General features: G+C 42.5%; 1 protein-coding gene across 1 annotated transcript; it reads right to left on the reverse strand.

Moving 5' to 3' along the window:
• Positions 1-757: 757 nt before the first annotated feature.
• On the reverse strand, positions 758-11593 carry SLC6A4 (solute carrier family 6 member 4). Its single transcript, XM_036395389.2, has 13 exons — positions 11137-11593; positions 10314-10448; positions 9492-9711; positions 8957-9095; positions 8453-8587; positions 6660-6763; positions 5841-5968; positions 5440-5552; positions 4587-4718; positions 3497-3596; positions 3047-3147; positions 1516-1683; positions 758-848 (listed from the first exon to the last, which is right to left on the reverse strand). Exons 1-13 carry the CDS (start codon positions 11591-11593, stop codon positions 774-776), a joined length of 2007 nt encoding a protein of 668 aa, XP_036251282.1. The 3' UTR covers positions 758-773.
• Between the last annotated feature and the right edge of the window lie 10404 nt (positions 11594-21997).

Below are 21997 nucleotides of genomic sequence, written 5' to 3' on the forward strand. Positions count from 1 at the left end.
TGTGCCAGCACAATGATTGGTTATGGAAACAGTACAGTAAGTGCTGGCAGCTTAAGTGGCTTGTCAAGTAACTCAGGATGAGTTTTTGTGGCTTGATTGGGTCTAAAGGATAGTGAAGCCTCAAACATCACAAAAAATTATTTTTGTAATTTTTTTTTGCAAGAAACAGTAGAAATTGTTACCACCTACAAACCAGAGGAAATGAACATGAGGCCGGTGCTACCAGCTGTGTGTGCTGATGTGTGCAGAGCTGTGCTGCTCAGCATTTTTCCTCTCCCTCTGTCTACTCCACCACAAACCTAGGGAGCTTCCTCTTTTTGTTTTCCTAGTGTATAAACCCCTGCGTTACTCGAGTAATGTATGGCTATCAGAAATATTTGTGCATTTTCCCACGTAGTTGAAGCAAGTAGAGAACCTTAGAAGCGAATACGACATTGCCCGGTACGAACGATCACACGGAGGGAGGAGCTACAGGAGCACTGCCACACACTGGGGGTCTACACCTAATCCTGCCGTGCCTTGCTCGTCCTGGAGGGGCTGCTGCAGGCACTCGGTGCCACTCCCGGAGCAGGGGTGTTCCCTCGTGTTCCTCAGCGAGTGCTCAGTTCAGTAGATGTCCTTGAATTGCTTGGATCAATGTGCTGGAGGCATCACCTTGCAGCCTCCCTGGAAAACTCTGTTTGTTGTCTCAGCTGGAAAGGAGGTTCTTTGGGTGGGAGAGGGGGGAAAAGTGACATTTTGTGCTCCTCTTCCTCCCCCAGACCCAGGTCAGCTTATACTGCGTTCATGCGGATGTCTCCGAAGGGAATTTCTGTGGCTGTTTCTGGAGTAATGCTTTTCAGAATACGCTGTTGGAAAGAAATCAGAAATGGATTGATTTTAGAGGCAATACAAATCATGTCAGCCATTTAGAAAGAGATTAATAATAAAGTATGACTTTGAGTTACACCTCTTGAGCTACTTAAGAGTGTTGCAGGCCTCTGTTAGCACTATGAGGACGGAAAGTGCTATAGAAGTACACAGCAGGATTTTTAAAATTATTTGTAACATAATTGGAATCAAAGCTTGGCAGATGTCATATTAATGCTTTAGGACTTTGCAGTCTACTTGGATACCCTGAGCCAACTAAATTTATTCTTTATGAACTGGTATTTATTTAAACTTAGAAGAAATCTCGGTATTGTCATTACAGATTTATGGCAGAGAAATTTTACTAAATGTGTGAGAGAAAAACAAGCTTTTCTTACAGATACACGCCAGGAAACCAGCCTTTCACTGCCTCATTTACTTGACTGGCGGATTCTGAGTGTCTCTGGGGTGAATTTTAGGAAGACTCTCCAGTTCATCAGAGCTTAAAAAATTACTTGATGTAACATTTTATAAGAAATTTTCAGCAGCCTCAGTAAGAACTGGGGAGATTTGTGAGAATTCAGGAACAGAACAGCCAGTCATGATATTTTTAGGAATCACCTCCTTCCTAACAGTCAAAGAGAAGCAAGAGAGCATCAGGGATACCTCCTTGAGTGTCCCTGGGGTGATGACCAAGCGATAGATCATGTAGATGGGAATGAAGATGATGGAGGAGGTTCCTATGCAGTACCCCACAACTGTGGTCCAGTAGGGATAATCATAATCAAAAAGCCTCAGCTCAGGAGGGCTGGACAGAAAGCTGCAAGTGACGAACTGAAAGAGAAAAAGGGGAAAGTGTGAATATATGGATTTTCATGGCATGCACTTTGGGGAATTCTGTGTTCCAGTGCAGCACTGAAATAAAGAGAAAATGAGTAGGACTCAAGATTAAAAATATGTTGACACTGAAAAAGAATCCTAAATTACATGAGTGTATATTTAAAACAAATCAACAACAAATCATGAAACAAACACCAAGAGGATCCTTCCCAAAGCAGATGCTGTCCACTCTACAGTGCTCTCTGTCAGAACAGGAAAAGGAAAAAAACTCAGTTACTGCTGTTGGATCATCTTCCTGAGCATATCATTCATGACTGAAAATTTCCTTAGGAAACAACAAATACTTTTAGTTGAATACTCCAGGAAAAATATTTGTGACTGTCCCAGGAAGGATCTCTGACTATTTTTTTTCCAGAGTATCATCAGAAACTCAGGATTTACCAGAAAAATTTCCATACAGAAATGACTTCCTACATCCTGAGCTTTCCTTATTTTAGGTGGGTTTCCACAGGGAGTACAAATAGCTCTGCCTGGTAACCACATCCCCAGAGCTCTGTGCCTCTATATTTTGCTGGTTTAGGATTACAAAGGGGACAGAAATATAAAAATTACTGTGGTGACATTTTAATTTGTAGATTTCTCTTTCTAGGGGTAATAAAATCAAGGTCTTTTAATTATGCCTTGATCATTACAAGTGTTTTGAATTCACTCTGTAGGTCTTAAATCTACATTCTGTGCTTCATAAACTCCATCTTGACCTGCACTGCTCCCACTAAGGCCAGTCAGAATAAAAGATAGCATGGACTAATTTTGAATCAGGAAATGAACACTTTATGTTCAAATGTTATTAATAACACTGCCAAGCCAAACACTGGGACAGTATTTCCAATTCTGAATTATAGATTTATAAGGGTTGCAATTAACTGCTGGAAATTTAAAGTGGAATATTCTAAAGTTGTCCATCAGCAGTTGCTGAGACAGTGTATTTACTTATCTTGGTTTTCCTCCTTTGACAGTATGTTTCATCAGCTTTTATTGCTACAGCTTTTATTTGCTGAGGTAAACATAAGGCGACAAAACAAAGTAAATTTGTTTAGCAGAGGGCAGTGGGGGGAGTTATTCAGAATCCAGACTTATTCAGCTAATTCAGCTACAAAAATCCTTAAAACTGTGATTTGGTAACAAGACCTTACAGCATTGTATTGGGTTTTTTACTAATTGAGCCTTTTTTGTTTAACAAAAATTGTTACTAAAGAACTTCATGAGAGAATTCTGGAATTAAGCTTTTAGAATGAGCTGCATTGTTCAGGGGTGATTTTCTTGGTGCTGGAAAGAAAAAGCTCTAAAGAAAACTCACCAGAAGGAAAAGTGGACTAATTGCAACCCAGCAAACTCGCCAGTACCAGCCTGGGGCAGAGCCCAGCATTTCTTTCACATCGTTGCAAAACTGGGTGATGCCTGTGGACACAAGTGGGAGGACAGGGATGACAACAGATCTAAGATTTTCTTAAATAGACTCTCAACACTTTTTTATGCCCAGCAAGTAAATTCAGAATCTATCCCAGAAGACTATTTTGTTCCTATAACTTAATTTTACTAAATCCTTAATTATTCTGAATTATACCTCCTGTTACTTTTAGCTGTCAGAGAGCAATTAACACTAATTCTCACTGCTTTAGTTATCAGTGAGTCTGTAAAAAGCTTTTGTAAACTTTTTTCTGGAGACATGGGTGATGTTGTCTGCAGAAACTGAGGCAATGCTGAGCTGCAGGAGCTCAGGAGTTTGGGTTGGGGTGTTTGGAGGTACCATAGAACCAGGACACAGCCACTGCCTCCAGGAACACGACGGTCAGGACAGCTGGACCCGTGGCATATTCCTCAAACAGCTTCACCACATATGCTCCTCCCTGGAAAAGAGATCAAGCTGTCAGTGTGCCCAGGATGCTGCCCTGCTGCTGCTGGAGCAGCACGTTCACAAGTGGGGAATTCACCCAGTTCTGTCACTTTGTGGCTGTTCCTGCCAGGGAAACCCTGGTGAGCTGCTCACCCTCTGTGGCCACCCCTCACCTGGGGGCTGCCATGAAGAGAAGCTAAAATCTGCTGGCACTTGTGGATGGATTTTAGTGAAAAAAGGGGATTTTACAGGATGGCTTTGTGCATGCCCTCTTCTTCCTCACCCAGGGATCATAGCTACTGAACAGCAAATAAATAAAGTGTTGCTTTGCTTTCTTTCCATTTGGGATCTAGAACCACGAAGGAGGAGACTTCTTGCAGAGGAACTCAGCGTCCTTGTACAGCAAACACTACCCATAAGAAGGAAGTTACACATAAATGAGCAAGTGGAGTGAAACATGACAGGAAAGCCAAGTATTTCTTTCTATTTCCCTTGTGGTCATTACACTCATTATTCAAAAATTGCTTGTTGTGGGAATGAAATCCACAAGCCCCATGGGAACAATAGGATGTGACTAATGGTGATTTCTGCCTTGACACAGTGAGGAAGATCCAGGAAATTCATTACTAGATTTTTTTTTTTTAATTCAAAATACGTTTTACACATTGTGAAGAACCGTTCATGTTATTTTTAAACACAGAGCTTTAGGGAATAAGAAATAAACCACATAAAATTGTGGCTGGTTGTCTGCTGACTGATGAGCAGCACCATTTATGATGTGCAGCACATAATGAGTTGCAGTAGGATCATTTTGCAACATATTACCTAGTGAAATATAATTCACATTTATTCCGAGTAATGGATTTCTAATGCATAGAGAAAACAGCCTGGAGGATCAATCTGATTTCTTGAAACTCTCTTCAAAAAAAATTACTGCCCTCTCCAAGGTGTCATTGGCAGGAAGCTGCCAGTGAGGGAGGCTGAGGGTGGGTGAAATACTCACAAATGTCAGGGTTGCCAGCGACCCCAAAAAGCAAACGATGGTCAGACCAAGGACAAACAATTCCCTGCGTTTGCCCCAGACATGTGGGAATTCATCCAGGACTCCAGTAATCACTCCCTCTAGTCCTGCAAACTGAAAAGCAGGGAAAAATCACTGGAAAATAGAGGGCAGTGTTACCTGCTCAAAAGTATGTTTGAGTGCTCAAAGGAGCATTGAAACATTGGTGCTTTGTTGTGCTCTAGAGTTGGTGTGGGGTTTTTAGACAAGTCTTTCCTCCTAACTTTTTACAACTCTTTAGGGTGGGGATTTAGTGTTCAGGTGTCTGTGGGGATGCTCTGTCATCCAAAGGCAGTCCTGTGCTACAGGCAGCAGGATGTGCAGAAATGAGAGGTGGTTCAGTAGGACCAAGACTGTGAAATCAGCTGAGTTCAGCCCTGCTGGAAGAAGCTGATTCTCCACCTGTAAAACCAGACTCACATGACAATTTTTTAGTGTATCTCCAGTTCCCACCTTTTAAATCCAAATTATGTGAAAAAATTCCAGACTTTCATAATTGCTTTGTAAGTTTACAAGGAAGAAAGGAGCCTGGGAGGCTGCATTCAACCAGGAGCGTATAAATCAAAGTGCTTTGCTTGCATTTCAGGGTCTTGTTAATTGTCACAGCATGACAGTGACAATTAATTGATTTTGTTCAAACCTATTCCGATAAAAATTGGAGTAACAGTTGCTGTCTTACAGAAGGCAGCTGGCACTGCCAGTCCTGCTGCAAACCCCTCAGTGCCAGTGCAGTGTTTGTAATTCTGTTTCTGTGGTGCCTGAGGGGGCCAGGCTGTGTCCCCTGCTGGCTGCTCACCGTGCTGTCCAAGCCCAGCGTGAGCAGCATGAGGAAGAAGATGATGGCAAAGAAGGTGGAAGCTGGCATGTTTGCAATGGCCTCTGCGTAGGTGATGAAGAGCAGGCTGGGTCCTGGAGCAGAGAGATGGGATCACTGTTAGGACATGGTGTCTCCCAGGGGAAAACTTCTCCCCCCAGGCTGCTTTGCCAGGTCTGTGAAACTGCAAAGCTGAAATCTGGCTTTTATATGTGGTATTTATAGGTTAATTTTTTTAGCTGTAACAGTGCCAAATAAATTCAGCATCCTGAATAATATGTTAAATATTTCTCATCACTTGGGCTGCTCTCGATCTAGAAGTACATGTACAAATATATTCTATCTGAGAAGCAGTTGGAGATGTGTATGAAACATTAACCTACCTGTGTCTTTGGCAACCTCTGAGACATCTTCATTCCTCATCTCAGCCATGTACCCCAGCACGGTGAAGATGACAAACCCAGACACAAAGCTAGTCAGGCAGTTCACGGTGCTGGTGACCAGAGCATCTCTGCAACAGAAGACCTAACTCTCATCAGGGACCTGACTCATCTGCACCTGCCAGAAGGGGTTTACAACCTCTTGGTTTACAATCTAGACAAACTCCTAGAAAAACTAGGGGAATACAAGGAAAAAACGAGCAGCAGATTTGAAAGAAAGAGGAAAAAAACCCAACAACCCATGACTACTTTTTCTTCTCAAATCCATACAGGTGCTGTAACATCAGTCTGCCACTGGATTGAATGCTGGCTCTATCCTGCTCTTTTAAAAGACTAGAAATTACTATGTGAATATTAAAGAATTGAGAATTTTATTTTAGAAGTTAGAAGTAGTTTTTTTTTCAGGTAACAAGGAAAAAACATAAATTGCCTGTCTGCTTGAGACTATGAAGTTATTTTTTAACTGACTACTGAGATTAAATAACTACAATGTGATGGTTTGGCAGGGGTTTAGTCCATTTTGTTGGGGCAGGTTTCTACATTTTAGACCTCTTGCTGTAAAATTAGTAAAAATTATCTTACTTTAAGGTAGGCAACAGAGGAGAAATGCTTGAGATTGCAGGTTCTCTGTTACTTCTGATTTCTATGTACACAGGTCTGACAATTTAGTGGCTTTCACCAACACCCTGTTTCTTTTTCATAAATACCCACAGTTATATTTTTTTTTACTCGATTTTAGTTATAGAATAAGGTAGAACTCACTGGTAGCAGTTGTTGTGGAATTTGTTGTAGCTGGAATAAGCCAACAGGACCCCAAACCCTGGTCCCAGGGAGAAAAAAATCTGAGCTGCTGCATCCACCCAAACCTGAAAAATATTGAAGGGCAAGGAAAAAAATGCCATGAAACAGATTGAATGAGTTTGGTATATTTAGAATATCACTTAGGTCTACAAAAGGGTGTTTCACTGGTCTGCCTATGTCCTAGTCCTGGTCTCACAGACATTCTGTTGAGAGAGCTGTTGAAATATGAATGTTTGTTGTAGAGCTGTTGTGGCTGTTGCACTTCTGCCAGCATCTTAGACTAATTCACTCAATTGCCTGTAATCAATTTAACACAAGTTTTGCAGTGTATAGGGAACTTTATACCCATGATTTTGAAGTCTTCCAAATCTTCCACCAAACTCTGTGTGCTGTGGAATAGCCCAGGGCTTGGCAATGTGTCCTCCAGCCTATGTAGACTTTCCATGGATTTATGGAAATCCATTTGACTGTGTGGATGCAGTTCTGGTTCTTGGGGCTCAATTCAGCTTTGTTGTAGCTGTGACAGATGCAAGTGTGATGATCTTGTTATGAAAAGCTTGTTGTACTTGAAAACTGGCCACAGCCCTAATGAGTAATGTTCTAAAGTACAATATCAGCTCTCTTTCTGAAGGTGAAAGTCCTCATTCATTTATTCTCTTTTGATTGAAACATGGAGTTCATTACAACTCATTTCTAATATTCTTTCCCATCATGTGAGGCCATCCTGTATCACCCAGACAGAGCTCTGTCATCACCCAGCACACAGATTGCAATCTGCTGTCCTCACTCCAGATACATCCAATACAATATCAATGCCCTTTATTGCTTTTTCAGAAGATGTGGTTCCTTATTGGAGATGCTGCTTTATCAGAGACTGGTGTCTTTTCATTTCCTCTTCATTCAAAACTCTCTATATCAGCTGGGCAGCAGCAGACTTGCAAACATTGGAAATTTTTAATCTTTGTGTTTGTAGCATTTATTGCATTGGGGTTTTTCCATCACCCTCCTCACCAGACACTTTCACAGGCAGTGGAGTGAGCGCAGCCTTGAGCCTGATGGATTGCTTGTCATCCACAGAGTTCAAGGCTGGGTCAGACACTGGAGGGCCTGGGGTTTGTTGGCTAGCTCAGTTTGTCCTCATTCCTGCTTTCCTCTCAGATTTTGGTGGTGTATGCAGGCCTGACTGATTTATTCCTCCTCCACAGGCACTTACATGAGCTACTGGGCCAGGGTTTAGTTGGTGTCCATGGGCTCATCTGCCAAAGCTTGTTACAGGATGGAGACAGAAGTTTCTGCTCCAGTAGCCTGCACTATTTAAATAGGGGCAGCTGTGGACTCTGTAGGGCTGTACTCATCTCCTTAAGCCAAAAAACTGCAGCTCCACCACTTGTTAGGGTTTAAAAAGTTCACTTTTCTCAGGGTGACTCTCAGAGGGGAAGGATTTTGTTGCAGTGTAGGAGCACTCACAGCTTCTCACTCAGTGTCAGCCTGGTCACCATTTTCCTGGTGAAAAAGTGTTTGGTCACCTGTTTTCTTCTAATCAGATCACTCATTCTGTATGGGAGCTCTGCCTGTAGCTCAAGCTAAATTGAGGGAGGACTCTAGTCTTTAAAATTCGTTATAATTATGGAAAGAGCATGGGCTCAGGCTTTTAAGTCCATGCTAAGACATCTGTTCAGTCATGCTCTATGCATCTGTGGTGATACCCACACAGATAGGCTGAAAGCAAATCTCCCTTTTATAAAGTTCTTTACCTCAGTGGCCAGGAGCTTCTGCCAGTCAGGTTTCAGGTAGTAGAGGACACCTCTCCAAGCCCCAGGCAAAGTTGCACCTCTCACGAGCAGGATGAAGAGGATGATGTAAGGGAATGTGGCAGTCACCCAAACCACCTGTGGGGGAACATGGTGAGAGCATTTGCCATGGGGAGAAAGTTAGCAGGGATAATAAAAATTAGTTAATCACATTATACGTCTAAGCATTTATAGCATCTTCATGTGAGCTTCTCTGCAGGTCTGTAAAGAGGCATTTGCACATCTGAACCCTTTCCCTGGCAGGGTTGGTCCTGCCCAGAGAACAGTGGTGTCACTTATTTTTCTTCTTTATTGCTTAGAGTAGCAGTCACTGTACAGCAAGTACTCCCCAAATATATCTGCCCATAATCCCTGTCATGAAAACAACCTGAGCTGATCCCCTGACAATTAATTGGCTCAGGTAGAACTGCCTGTAGACAAGCTGCTGTGTCGAGCTTTTGCATTCACCTTGCCAGATGTTTTGACCCCTTTCCAGATGCTGAAGTACACAATGGTGAAGATGAGCAGCAGGCAGAGGGTCAGCTGCCAGCTAATGCCCCCCAGGTCCTCCAGCCCATTGGACCTGTGCACCTGCAGAACCTGGCGGCTGCAAGAGCAAAGAAAAACACAGCAGAGATACTTTTTAAACAAATGCTTACATTAAATGTGCATTTAACAGTCCCACACTGTGGGCTGAGCATTACAAGGAATCTTGAGTTCTTGATAAGCAGCCTTCCAAGTCATGACATTTCGGATTCATTTTATTTTACTTAAAAGTTTGATATTAACAGCACAGCAGTGATGATAAGTGACAGCAGACAGCAGCTGGGAAACTCCTAAAGACAGAGCACACCCCATGCACCCTAAGCTTACACCCCCCTACAAAAATCCAGTGATTTGAAGAGGCTGCCATCACCAATCAGCCCTGTTGCCCTCTGAGGAAAACCTTGCTGGTGTTCCAGCAGTCTGGCTACCACCACCATCCTCACTTACATGCACTTACGTATAAAATTCTTCTGCAGGAGAGATGGAGTGCAGGGACCAGCTGACATTGTCCTTGCTGAAGTAGTTGGTGCAGTTTCCTGTGTTCCAGGGGTTTGTGCAGCTGGTCCAGGGCAGCTCCGCCGTGAAGGAGGAGATGAGGTAGTAAAAAGCCCAAGCCATGATGGTGTTGTAGTAGGAGGCTACGTAAAGATCTATGATACAGATGGCAAAGCCAATTCCTGGAGAGACAGGAAATAATTGCATTCAGTCAGTCTAAGTTTTAGGCAAAAAAAAGAGAAAAGGAATTGGTTATCACATCAACAACTGTTTGTCTAAGGCAGCTCTGCAGGAGGAACACACACCCTCCCAAGTGTTTACAACACTGGCATTTCTTGTGATTTCAGAAATACTCTGATTCCAGGAAAGCATCCTTAATCAAGACAGAACATTCTTATAAAGAGATATTTTCTATTTGTTTCTAAATTTCTACAATTTAGAAATAGGCATCTTGCAGTCTCAGTAAATAAAAAGACAGGATCAGAGCTTCAGCACTGGGAACCAAAGTAAGTGAGGATATAGAACAGTTCCTTTAATTCTTCCTAATTTTAGGCTTGGTCAGCCTTTCTCTAATCAATTTGAGTTGCAAAGTGTATGTGTATCCAAGAGTACACACATATGTACAGGTTTACCTGGAGTTTTAGGAAAGCTTTCTTTGTAAAGCCAAAATCTTGTGTAGAACAAGTCTTACTTGGCTTTATGAGATTTTCTTTCCCCCCCCTGAAATGCCACCTTTATAGGAAGATTTTCCAGTTATTCAGAAAGTTCCATTTCCCTTTATTACCTTTGAATATAGGACAAATTTTTCTCCAAATGGAAATACAGCCATTCCTGTGGTACTGTCCTAGTGCTAATTCCATATAGAAGAGAGGAATCCCTCCAAAGAGGGCCATGATTGTGTAAGGAATGAGGAATGCTCCTGCAAGAGAGAAAGCAGATGATTGTAACTCTTCACAGACTTCTCCTCCAATATTACCAGCACTCCATAAACAGGAGCTCCTTTTATCTCACAGAGAAAATGCATATCCCCTCCCTAGCCAGCACACCACTGAATTACTGTGGGATTTCTCATAAGAGTAGCTCTCAGCAGTGTGAACAAGAAGCAACACCCAGCCCAAGCTTCTCACATTTCTGCAACACAGGATTCACCAAGACACCACTGACTCTCACAGCAGTGAGATGGCCTATAGATAAAATTATTAATTTCTCCAATAAAATGCCTTTGTTACATCAGAGAGATGAAAGTCCTTTCTAAGATCTCCTTGATTAGATTTTAGATTTGTATTTTGTCTCTTATGTCAGTGAGTCAAAGACCCAGCCTTCCTCATGAGTTGGTTTAGACATGTTGGTTTATCAGATTTTAAAATGCTCCTTGGGAAAGGGATTGAGGTGTTGGAGTGTGGGTCTGCACCTACCTGGTTCCCAGCTTTGGTTGTGCTGTGCTAAACAGCTTTTCTGTGATTATCCTATCCCAATATTTAGGTTTTTCAGTGAATAATTTCTCCTTGATCATTTGTTACACACGATACTTTAAAAGCCACTAAATCATCCATTTATAAACCAAGAAATTCAGCACTAAGGAACAATGAACATGAGTGGACACTGACCTCCTCCATTCTGATAGCAGATATAAGGAAATCTCCAGACATTTCCCAGATCCACTGCGTATCCAATGACAGAGAGGAGAAAGTCAATTTTTTTGCTCCAGGTCTCCCTGTCCTCCAGCTCCATCAGCTGCTGCTGAGCCTCGGCCCCGCAGGTGGTGGACGTGGTGGTGGTGGTGGTGGTGGTGGCTGCTGGGGCCGTGCCCTGGGCATCCTCCACCTCTCCATTGCAGGGAGCTGAGCTCTGAACCCCTGAATAACCATTGGAGATCTGAGCTGCCTCCCCTTTATCCCCCTGGCTCGGGTGGACTTTGTTGCCATCCTCCACCAGCCGCAGGGCAGATTTAGGGTTCCTGACCACAAGTCTGTTCTCTTTACAATCTTCTCCTTTGCTACAGTCTGAGGCATCTTTCTTGGAAGTCAGGGGCTCTGTCTCATTGCTTGTGGTCTTTTTTTCCATTTTTGCTGAGATTTGTTCTGGTCAGTTCCAGACAGGCAGCACCACAGCGTTCCTTTGGGGTTTGTCTTCCCACACCTTTATTCCCAGCACTTTTAGAATTCCTCTTCCATGCTTAAATCCATCAGACTGAAGGCACGAGCACCATCTAAGAAATGAGAAAGAGTTGAAAATCCATTACAAGCTTCACTGGTGCTGGTAATTTTCAAGTTACAGCCAGCAGATTCTGTGATTGAAATGCAGAGGTAATTAACCATTACAGCATGCAGTGTGGATCACAGAGGAGATAATCTGGGATTTTCTCCAGAGAAAGGCAGGAAGAAATCATCCTCTTTGACAGCAGAACCTGGTGTACCTGGATCACACCCTCTCAGGAGGATCTGCTGGACTTTGTGCATTGCTGGACACCTCACACCCAGTCACAGTCCTGCTGTCTTCTGGTATCACCTTCTCCTCTGAACACTGCTGGACTCCCACTTTGCAAACTGAGGGCAGAGCTTAGTGGGACTTGTATTGTCATTTTCCTAAGTTCATCCTGCAACTCATCCACTCATCTTGTGGCAATTTCTAGATTCACCCGGCATGAAGGGAAAAGAATTCATTAAACAAATATGAGATAACTATGGATATAAAAATTACATTTCATAACCACCTTTCTTGAGAAATCCCAGTGTCTGCTTTGTTTAGCAGCAGATGTGGAAGGCTTAAATGAAACTTTAGAAAAGTATTTAAATCTCAGTGGTTTTGCATCAACTAACTTCTGAGGCTCAGTCAACACCAATAAGAAAAAAAAAAGAAGTCATAAACTTCAATTTGATTCTTCTCATTAAGAACTAACGTGTGAGTCTAAAGGACAAAACTTGTCCCTGATTTTATCTGACTCCCTGGGCAAATAAAAGCATCTTTCATTCAGTTTGGATCTGCTGACACTGTGGTCCCAGCCCTGGGAAAGGTGGTGGGCACTTCTCCTGTGCTCCTGCCCACTGCCAGCAAAAAAACCCCGGCACTGGGAGGATCCCTGGCTTCTCTGCCCTCTTCTGGTGTGCTAAAAACAGAATTCAAGGGAAATAAACCATCCTGAAATAAAGTATAACACAATTAACTTTTCCTGCAGAACAAAGATAACAGAGAAGGAGTTGTGATTCTGGGGGCGGTCATGTTTTGTTTTCTGCTGATTTGTTCAGGTAAACACCCAGCTGCCTTTACCCAAGAAAACCTTGGAACAGGAGCTGATCCCCTGTGCTGTAAATTCTCCAGGGCAGTAACCCTGCTTTATTGCTAGCGAAGAGTCACACAAGCTACATCATGCCAAGATTAAATTATTACATCTAATTTTTCCCTTTCAAAACATTTCATCACGGTAGTAAATGTCATTGGCACATCCTAGCAGAAAAATAAGCATTATTTCACTTAAAACTGCAGGAAAAAACTGAAGCAGAGAAGGGATATCACTTGCTTATTTCTAGAATTTGCTGATTATCAGAGCTATTAAAACTCAAGTTTTCCCCAGCTTTCCATCTTTTGCAAAGACAGTTTGCTAAACCTTTTCTAAACATTTCTCAGTACAAGCAGAAAGAGAAGGAAAGTTATTGAGCTGCAGAGCAAACAGTAGGATGATTTTGAGATAAAATTCACTTCAAAATATTGCTTATAACTTTCAGAAATATTTGGTTCTTCAGGTTTACATTTTGTCTCTACCCAAATAGTCTCTCTTTTTGTCATACAGCAAGCAGTGCATCATTAATGTGAATTCTTACAAGAGCAAGTGCTTTGCTGCTGTTAATTAACCACCCACAAAGATTGAAACATTTTCAAGTTCCAGAGAAAAACACCAGGGCAAAGAACAGGAGGTTCTCTTTTACCTGCAGGACTATAAAACCTGAATGCCTCTGGAGTCTAAAACCTTCCAAGTGTCCCAAAAGAGGTTCCGGAGATGGAAACAGCCCTGGTGGCCACAGAGAAATCCAAGGGAAGGCCACAGCCAATCCTCCCCTTGTATAGAGCATGGTAAATGCCAGATGGAAATATGGAAAAGTAACCTGAGCCCTTCTGGACTTTACACCTCACCCATAAATGGGAACACAGTAAAGGATGTTGATTTAACTGCATTATCTCCTGGGACTGATTTTTTCATACCTGAGGCTTAAACTCTCACTGTGTTTGTAAAACTCTTTATTTCTGCACATTTTTAGTGCTTTCTTTACTAAGGGGTGGTAAAGGACTATAGTGTTGATATCCAAGATTTGTGTCAACCAGGATTGTTGTCCATCCAGACCTAAACTCCTTCTCCTGCACACCACAGGAAAAAAAAATCACATTATTTGAAATACTTTGGTTGAATTTTCAGTAGTTTGAGACTCAAATATGCAAAATTACTTGTGAATTTTCAGGGGCTCCAGCTGAGATCAGAACTGTTTCTTTCTGAAAAAGGAATTACAGCTTGTCAGCTGTCCTGGGAAATCTCTGGAGTGATGGAGTCCATGGCTACAGAGTGGAATTCACAGGGGCATAGTTGGCACATACAAGCAGAACAGTTTCAGATTATTTCCTTACACCATAAAAAATTGTGGGAGAGTGTACATTTTTCTTTGCTTTGCTACAAATCAAGGAAAAAAATAATTGAAGGCACTGTGAGCACTACAAAGAGTGTAAAGAGCTGCAGAGAGAGCTCTTGGGGTGGGAAATATGCTCAGACACCAGGGAAGATATCCAGGAGAAAATGACCCCAATAGTGAAGGATTCTGCCCACCTCAGCCTCCATCACTTCTCTGCTCAGATCCCCAGTTCAGGTGAATGAATGATGACAGCAGTGAGCTCAGAAATAAGTTTATTACCTGTTTTCAATCTGAGCTGTCACAAAGGTTGCTGTTACATAACTGCACCTTGGCTCCTTATCAGCCCTAATTAGCAGCAGGAGAAAAAAGTGATAAAAAAGGGAAGAAGACAGAGCTGTGTGCTTTCGTTTCCCTTTGATCTGTACTTGGCAGACTTTGTGACTTTGCTCCTCTGGGAGGCCCTGGTGCCCTGAGCCGGGGTTGTTCTGCAGGGCAGCTCCCTCCAGGAGCACGTGGAGAGTGCCAGCCCTGGGAATGTCACCCTCCCTGAGCAAAGAGTGACTCAAGAGGAGTGACCCTGGAGTCCTGCACAGCTCTCCCAGCTTTGCTGAAAACATTTATCGTGATGATAACTGAGGACATGTGTTCCCACACGTGTTGCTGCAGCCACCAACGCAGGTCACATCAGTCAGACATTAATTAAATTATATTTATTTTTCTCCCTCATGGAGATGAACTTGAAGACTGCAGAAGTAAAATCCCTGCAATATTCCTTGATGCACAAATCCAGTTCTTTTGCCTGTGCCAGAGCAATCCTCGAGGAACATCCCTGGCCTGGAGCCCGTTTCAAGTTAGTGTTGGAGCATCTCCTGTTTATTTCTGGAGGCTCGCAGTGACCTCTCCTGGCAGTGCGGGAATCCCTCGCCTTTCATGCTCTGCCACAGAGTAAACAACTCTTCCCAGCACCACAACAACGGGATTTTCCTGCTCTCGGCACTTTTTAAAGGAGGAATTGGCTTTTCATGTGTCTGGGAGAGCAAAGCGATGGGGCTGAGGTTGCAGGAAAGAGCAGAATCAGCAAGGGAGGCAAATCTGGAGTCACCAGGAATTGCAATTGGAGGTGGGGCTGCAGAGCCGTCCCCAGCCCTCACCCACTCCCTGTGCCTCCCATTTTAATCCTCACAGCTGCAAAATGTATAGGTTTGTACAAATATCACTTCACACCAATGATGTTCTTATTTCATGTGCCAATTCCGTGGAGCGGGGAAGCAGCACTCACTGGGCTACAGGAAAACTCAGGTCCCACCCTCCCTCTCCTGCTCCTCCATCCTCCTCCCTCCAGCCCTTCACATGCAGGCACTTGCAGGGAATTGAAGCTTTGAACCTCAAGAAGAGTCAGCCCAGGGTGTTGGCAAACAGAATCAAAGCCTGGGATGATTCCTGTTAACCTGACCTAAATCTCACATTTATCACAAAGAATTTGAGATGGTTGAAGTTACGGCTGCCTGACTCACCTGACACCTTGCAGCTCACCCAGGCAGTTGTGCAGAAATGGAAAGAGTCCAAGGACATTACTTTTATCTCAAATATCAAGCAAGAAGTTTGTATGGCAAGATAGAATCACTCACCCCAGGCAGGAGAGGGCTGTGCTGTTTGCCTGGACCTGTTCTCACCTCTGAGCCACAAATGAGCCAGAGAGGTTTCATGATTTTCCTCTGAGTTTGCAGAGGTCAGGAGCAACCCTTAAATCAAAGTATCACAGAATAGAAGTCCCCATACTGTGAGGATTTGTTAAAAAATTTAAAATTTCAGCCAGTTAAATTGCATTGCTCTCAGTTATGGTGAATTTTGCCTGCTGTGTGTCATACACAAGTCATATTTAGGTTCGTAATGCTAAAAAGAATTTGGTGCCTTTTGATGTTGAATGTGTTCACTTTTACTGATTTCTTTAAAAAATGAGTACCCAGAATGTCCTTTCCTGTTAGCTCATTAGGAAGTGTGACATTCTGTATTTCAGATTTAAAAACCTGATAATCAAAACTGCTTGGGAGCCACAGAATTGGGACACTAGGTGTAAAGCAGATCTAAGCTGATATCTAGACCATCCCTCCACAACTGAAAAATGATTTATTCAGGGGATTTTTTTAGAAATTCTTTCCTAGTTGAAGAGAATCAAAATAGAGTGGTCAAACCCCACTGAAATTAATGGTCCAGTGCATTGTAACAGGTTTGATCCTACTGCCAGTGATTTTAAATGTTACAAAAGCTGTGTACTGTGGCACAGCACTGCGACCTGAGAGTATTTTAAGAAGAATCTTTGAGCATGCAGGTGACAAAATGGACAAAATATCCTTTGTGTGGATATTTGCAGGGCTCCAAGGGCTCCCTCAAGTTCCTACTAAAGCAGAGTGAGCTCAGCAAGTTCTGCTGGTGAGACAATGGCCCTGAAAGCCCTCAAAGGCTGCTTCCCAAAGAGTGGCACAAGGAGAGGTTAACTCCTGTATTCCCAGATAAGGCTGCACATGGGTGAGATGGGAAAAGGGCTCCTCTGAAAGCAGCGCTTCGGGGGAAATACAAACCTGCACTGGGAGTTTTACATCACAATCTTGTCCCTGTCTCAGTCTGAAATTAAAAAGTCATCAGGAAAGAGAGATTTTTACCTTTACAATTGTATAGAGAAGACAGGCGCTGTACTGTAGTGGGAATGCTGCCAAACTGGTGTCAGTCATTTAAAGAACAGACAGGAGGGGAAATGCATTTTTTTGGTTTGAGAGTGTCTGTGTGTAGTGCAAGGAAACAGATAAGCTTGGAGGGGATGATATTGCCTTTGTATTCTTCCTCCAGTTATTTATATAAACTTGAAGGAAGGGTCATACCACAGCAAGCTAAATACTAAATAAATGGAGCACCATCCCTTGGTAACAGATGATGTTTCTCTGAAGGGGATTTGTTAATGGCTATCTCCAAATTACAGCCCTGAATTCAGGCTCCAAGTTCTACTCAAGTTCTGTATGAAACATTTATCCCACAGGCAGGGCTCATTGTGTTCTGTCAGTTCTGTAATATACAGAGCTGCAAGCACACAGGCTGGGAAAAGAGTTTAAACATGAACATCAGGAAGGAGATCCAGACACAGAATTAATATTTCTTTAGGCTGTTACTAATGAAAACTCAACAGTTTATATTTCCATGGAGGAAAGCAGGAGAGAACTTAAACACACAGCACGTTTCCACGTGTAGGAATAGTTTTGTGTTGTTATTAAATTCTAGTTTTGGAGTAGTTTTTCCTAATTTAACCATCTGAAATTCATCACACCCTGTCCAATTAGAAAATGGTCACAACAGCCACTTGCTGTATGAGAGGTTTGCAAAGTATTCTCCAAGAAAATTATGGTTAATTCACCATCAAAATCACCAGAAGATGCAGCCCAAGTGTTTGAGCCCTTGCCTGGTAAATGTCTGACAACCCACATTAAAAAAATGCCACAACATTTTCAAGAATCCAAATCCATTAAATGCCTGATCCCTTTTCCCCCAGGCTTTCTTAACATATCAAAACATGTTTTCCTTGCCTATTTATATATTCAGTTGCATTGCATTCCTTAATTAAACTCCATATTTCTTAGTGAACTAACCCAGCAAGCCAGTTGGTTTCAGTAAACGTGATTGACTATAAATATATATAGGACATACACTTCAGATTTATTACTTGCAATAAATCTGTCCCATTGAGTTCAATAATTTACTGTGCTGGAACCATTTACCTTTTAAAATATAACTAATATAGTTAATAAAGCTCACTTCACCCTTTCAAAATAAATAACAGCCTAAATTGCCTATTTTTTTCTTCTTTTTCCTTCAGATTCTGCTGCTTCCCTTCATTTTTCCTTATAGTTTAATGCTTTTTTGTAAGCTTTAAATAACTTTACATCTGTAATGCAGTTATGTGGACTGCCAAAACTCTTAAGTTTAGATTGTCAGAACTTGTTCTGCTACAGGCATTTGACTCCCAACATTCATAACTGCTGGACAAGTGCCTGAACATGACAGAGCAGAGCATGGAACAGCAGGAAAGAAATAAAAGGCACTAAAAGTTTTAAAAACTCAAGGAAAACAAAAACTAAAATCAATGTATCTTTTTTTGCCCCCAAAGCTTTGTTAGATGAAAAATGTTTTAGAAATTGTCGAAGACCTTAAAGCTGATTTAAAACCAAACAAAAAACCCAGAGTACAGATTTTAGCCTGTCAGTCGTATTTCAGATTTTATAACTGAAATGCAACGAGGAGGGAAAGTTAATGAAACTCCAGCGTCTGCTGCTGCTGCTGCAGGGGGGCAGCTCTGAGGAGCAGCTGTCTCTGTGCCTGTCTGAATTTCATAAAAGTGTCAAAGTGCCTCAGCCACGGCTGTGTAAGGACAAAATGATCAAGTACCTGTGTGCGGGGTGGGTCCGAAGCGCTGCCCTCGCAGAGATCCAAGCTCGAGTCCCCTTCAGCCACATTTACCTCAGCCTGTGGCCACCTCAGCATCCTGGGCAGCTTTTTGTACACCAGTCCCCCTCACATGGTCTGATTGCCAGATAATCTGCTGCCAAAGAGCTCTTTAAGAATTTTTGCGTCACTTTAGTCAAATAAACTTTATGTTTCACCAGGGCTGCAGCTCAGTTTTCCTCCTAGAGGTGGGTGGCTACATTTGCCTGCTCTGATCTCTTCTGGCGAGCAGGATCCAATGAAGGCAGAGGCAGAAGGAAGGGGAGCTTTCCTGGGAAGGGACAGCTTTGCTGGGTGTTGTTATAAATATAAATAACACCATGGGGATGAGGATGGACACAACGAAGTTTTGAGGGAGTCAGTGAATAGAAATTTCTGTAGATTACAGGGGGATAGGAAGGACTGGGATATTATCACAATAAAAGGGCTTGAAAAGAATAATTTTTTTCAATTCTCTTAAATTCTTGAAAAGAATAATTTCTTTTCAATAATCCTGAATAGCTGCATTATTTTAATAAAGAAATAAGGTTTAGTTTGGTTCTTAAAGCTTGAAGCACAAATTCTTTACAAGTGTTTTGCTGCCTCAATAAGCTCAACAAGTAATTTCCTTTCTTCCTACCACTACTTCAAATACCTCAGTCCACTTCTAACACGTTTTTTTCTCCAGTGTTTTTCATCCAGGATTTCTTCATTTCTGCACTCCACGACTTGTTTATAAAAGGTCATAAATCACAGGTCAATGCCATAGTTTAGGTGGCAGATTTAGGGGAAAAAAAAAAAGGTGGAAAAGCAGAATAGGGGCAATAAGTAAGAGTAGCTGATTGCTGGAGCAGCAGCAGCTTTGCTGTAAGCAGTTGCCAGTTTTCAGAGACTTCTTCCAAACAATTGCAAAGAAAATAAACTGGAAACTGAAGAGCTGTAATCTGCACTTTCCTCTGCTGTCCCCTGGTCCCTGCCGGAGCCGCGGCCGGGCAGGGCGAGGCTCCTGCACCATCTCAAGGAGAGCTCGGGCACTGCAGCTCCTCACACGAGGGACGCACTGAAATCAGCTTTGTTTCCCATTTACTGCCCTGGGCATTGTCTTAAGGCCGTTTCGTCAAATTGAGCTTTTTTTCCCTTCACTTGCTGTAGAAATTCATTGATCTTTTTGTGCAAACAGCAATACTCACCTCCGGTCTGCTGGGCTGGATTTCCCTCCTGTGTCCTGCTTTCCAAAATAATCAGGATTGGTGATCACCTCCCTTGGCTGCAGGCAGGAAAACCCCCCCAGTTCGTGTCCTTGCCTTTGATATTCCTCCACGACCTTCCCTCTGTTTTGTCCTATTCCAGACGGATTGCAAGGACAGATCCTGCCATGCCTCACCCACCAAACCTTTCTGCAGGTCACAGCACAGAGTTCAATGTGCAAATATCCAGCTGTGGATCAGATCCCAGGCTCTGGAGAGCAGAATTTTTCTTTCTTGAGAGGATGGGTGGCACAAGGAATCTGCACCTTTACTTTCCATACAGATTTCCAGCTCACCACTGCTGGGAGAATTGAAGGGGTTTTCCACACTCACTTTTTCTATCTGCTTGCAAGAAATGAATTCTCTCTACTGAAAGCCCTTCTGCTCATTACATAATTGTATCTTGGGTTTTAAAAAATTTTAGAGGGATTGTGACCTTTGTCTGATGTTTCTCTCCATCTCAGTCTCTGCTTAGAGTAGGTTCTTTTATGCCTTACCCAGGCGTTTTTGTTCAGGTGTTTTTTTCATTGTCTTCTGCAGCAGTTACTGGGTTTGGTTTTGTTGTGTTGGATTTTTTTGTTTTGAATTTCTTGCCAAACAGTCTGGAGCCTTTGGGACATAATAGAAATAACAGACTGGAGATGTCAGGCAAAACTCCTTAATGTTGTAACACCTTATTTATCTCATAAGTGAAAAACTTTCAGGGGCTGTAACTGAACCAGATCCAGACTCTCATGAAATCTGGGCATTGGTGGGTGAAATTTTGAGGATTTAGGGAAAGTATGAAAAAAAAAGAGAAAGAAAATGGACTTTACACAAGACACACAGATAAAGCAGCTGCAGATTCCAGCACAAGGATGGGAATCATCACTCAAATGACCTCATAAAAGTAGTACCAACTGTACTGTGAGATCAGCAATGGCTCTGCAAGAGGCTCTGATTCACTGCCAATAAAAGGGTTGGAACAATCTTCCAAATAACACAAACCAAACAAATCCTGCAATATTTGTTTGTTCCTATCTTTCCTTAGTTAGCAATCAGACTACATTTAGAAGATATTATGATTGGCTTTGGGATAAAAGAAATTCTGATTGCCCTTTCCTGCTATTTTCCACACTGCTGGGATGCACATCTGGCAGTTGGATGAGTTTTGGAGAGGTTTTGTTATTTCCACAACTGTTTTAAGAACACATTCCAATGGGGAAATCTGATTCCTAGAACCCACAAAGCACCACTACACATAACCTCTCCTCAGTTCCCTCATTAGGAATTGTTGTTATTTTCTGCCACTTGATTAAATCTGAGAGAGTTGACTTTCATAATATTATCTGTCAATATTTACCACCTGTCAGGGGAACTGTCTGAATTCTCACATGAAAACTGCATGGTTTTGTTGACAAACTGGAAAGGGAAACTATTAAGTCAGCTGGTTCCTCAGCAATCTAAAGGTAAAGCTTTGCAAAGGATACATATATATATAAACTAAGGGAGAAATCAGCATTGAAATACGGTGGGCACTAATTGTTATTTTATTCTAACCAAAGCATCTTTTTAGCAGTTGTATCTTAACTTTTTCATAGTCTGGATTTACAGTTCACAGAGCTTTCTTTGCTGACTGACAACAAATGAGCAAGCCAGGCTTATTCCCACATTATTTCCATTCCATCCTTTGGAAAGTTTAATTTTTTATCATCTCTGAACCATCTCCTGTGCACTGACAGGGGTTAAGTGGCTTGTTCCTCCAGCACACCCTCAGGAGAAGTGCTGGGACAATCCATTGGGAACAATCCCTGGCTGTGAAGTCTCTCCCACACGCCTCCTTGGATCCAGATGTGCCTTGTGCTGTGCAGGACCCTGAGAATTCCTCATGGCAGCTCCATCATCACCCAGCTGCCTCCAGCCTTATCTCAAGGCTGCTGATCTCATCAGTGAGCCCTCCCTCAGGACAAAAGGGCAGAGTGACCCAGTGAAAGTCACATCAGCACAGAATCAGTTCATGGGAATCATTTCACCCACAGATTTTGCCCACATTTCAAACTACAGGTTAAAACCAGGCAACTGGAAGGTGTTGATGGATAAAAGGGCCTGCAGGCACCAATCCTTACCGAAGTTTCCATGGCTGTCCTCCCACAGGGAGA

The sequence above is a fragment of the Molothrus ater genome, chromosome 21, assembly GCF_012460135.2.
Source record: "Molothrus ater isolate BHLD 08-10-18 breed brown headed cowbird chromosome 21, BPBGC_Mater_1.1, whole genome shotgun sequence".
Lineage (NCBI taxonomy): Eukaryota > Metazoa > Chordata > Aves > Passeriformes > Icteridae > Molothrus > Molothrus ater.

Bases quoted from the DNA above. Each gene is read 5' to 3' on its own strand.
- SLC6A4 (XM_036395389.2), bottom strand. From the start codon at position 11,593: ATGGAAAAAAAGACCACAAGCAATGAGACAGAGCCCCTGACTTCCAAG. The intron at 10,449-11,136 runs GTCAGTGTCCAC...TCTCTCTTGCAG, and splicing joins CTGCTATCAGAATGGAGGAG to GAGCATTCCTCATTCCTTAC. The intron at 849-1,515 runs GTATCCCTGATG...TCTTTCCAACAG, and splicing joins CCCCAGGGACACTCAAGGAG to CGTATTCTGAAAAGCATTAC.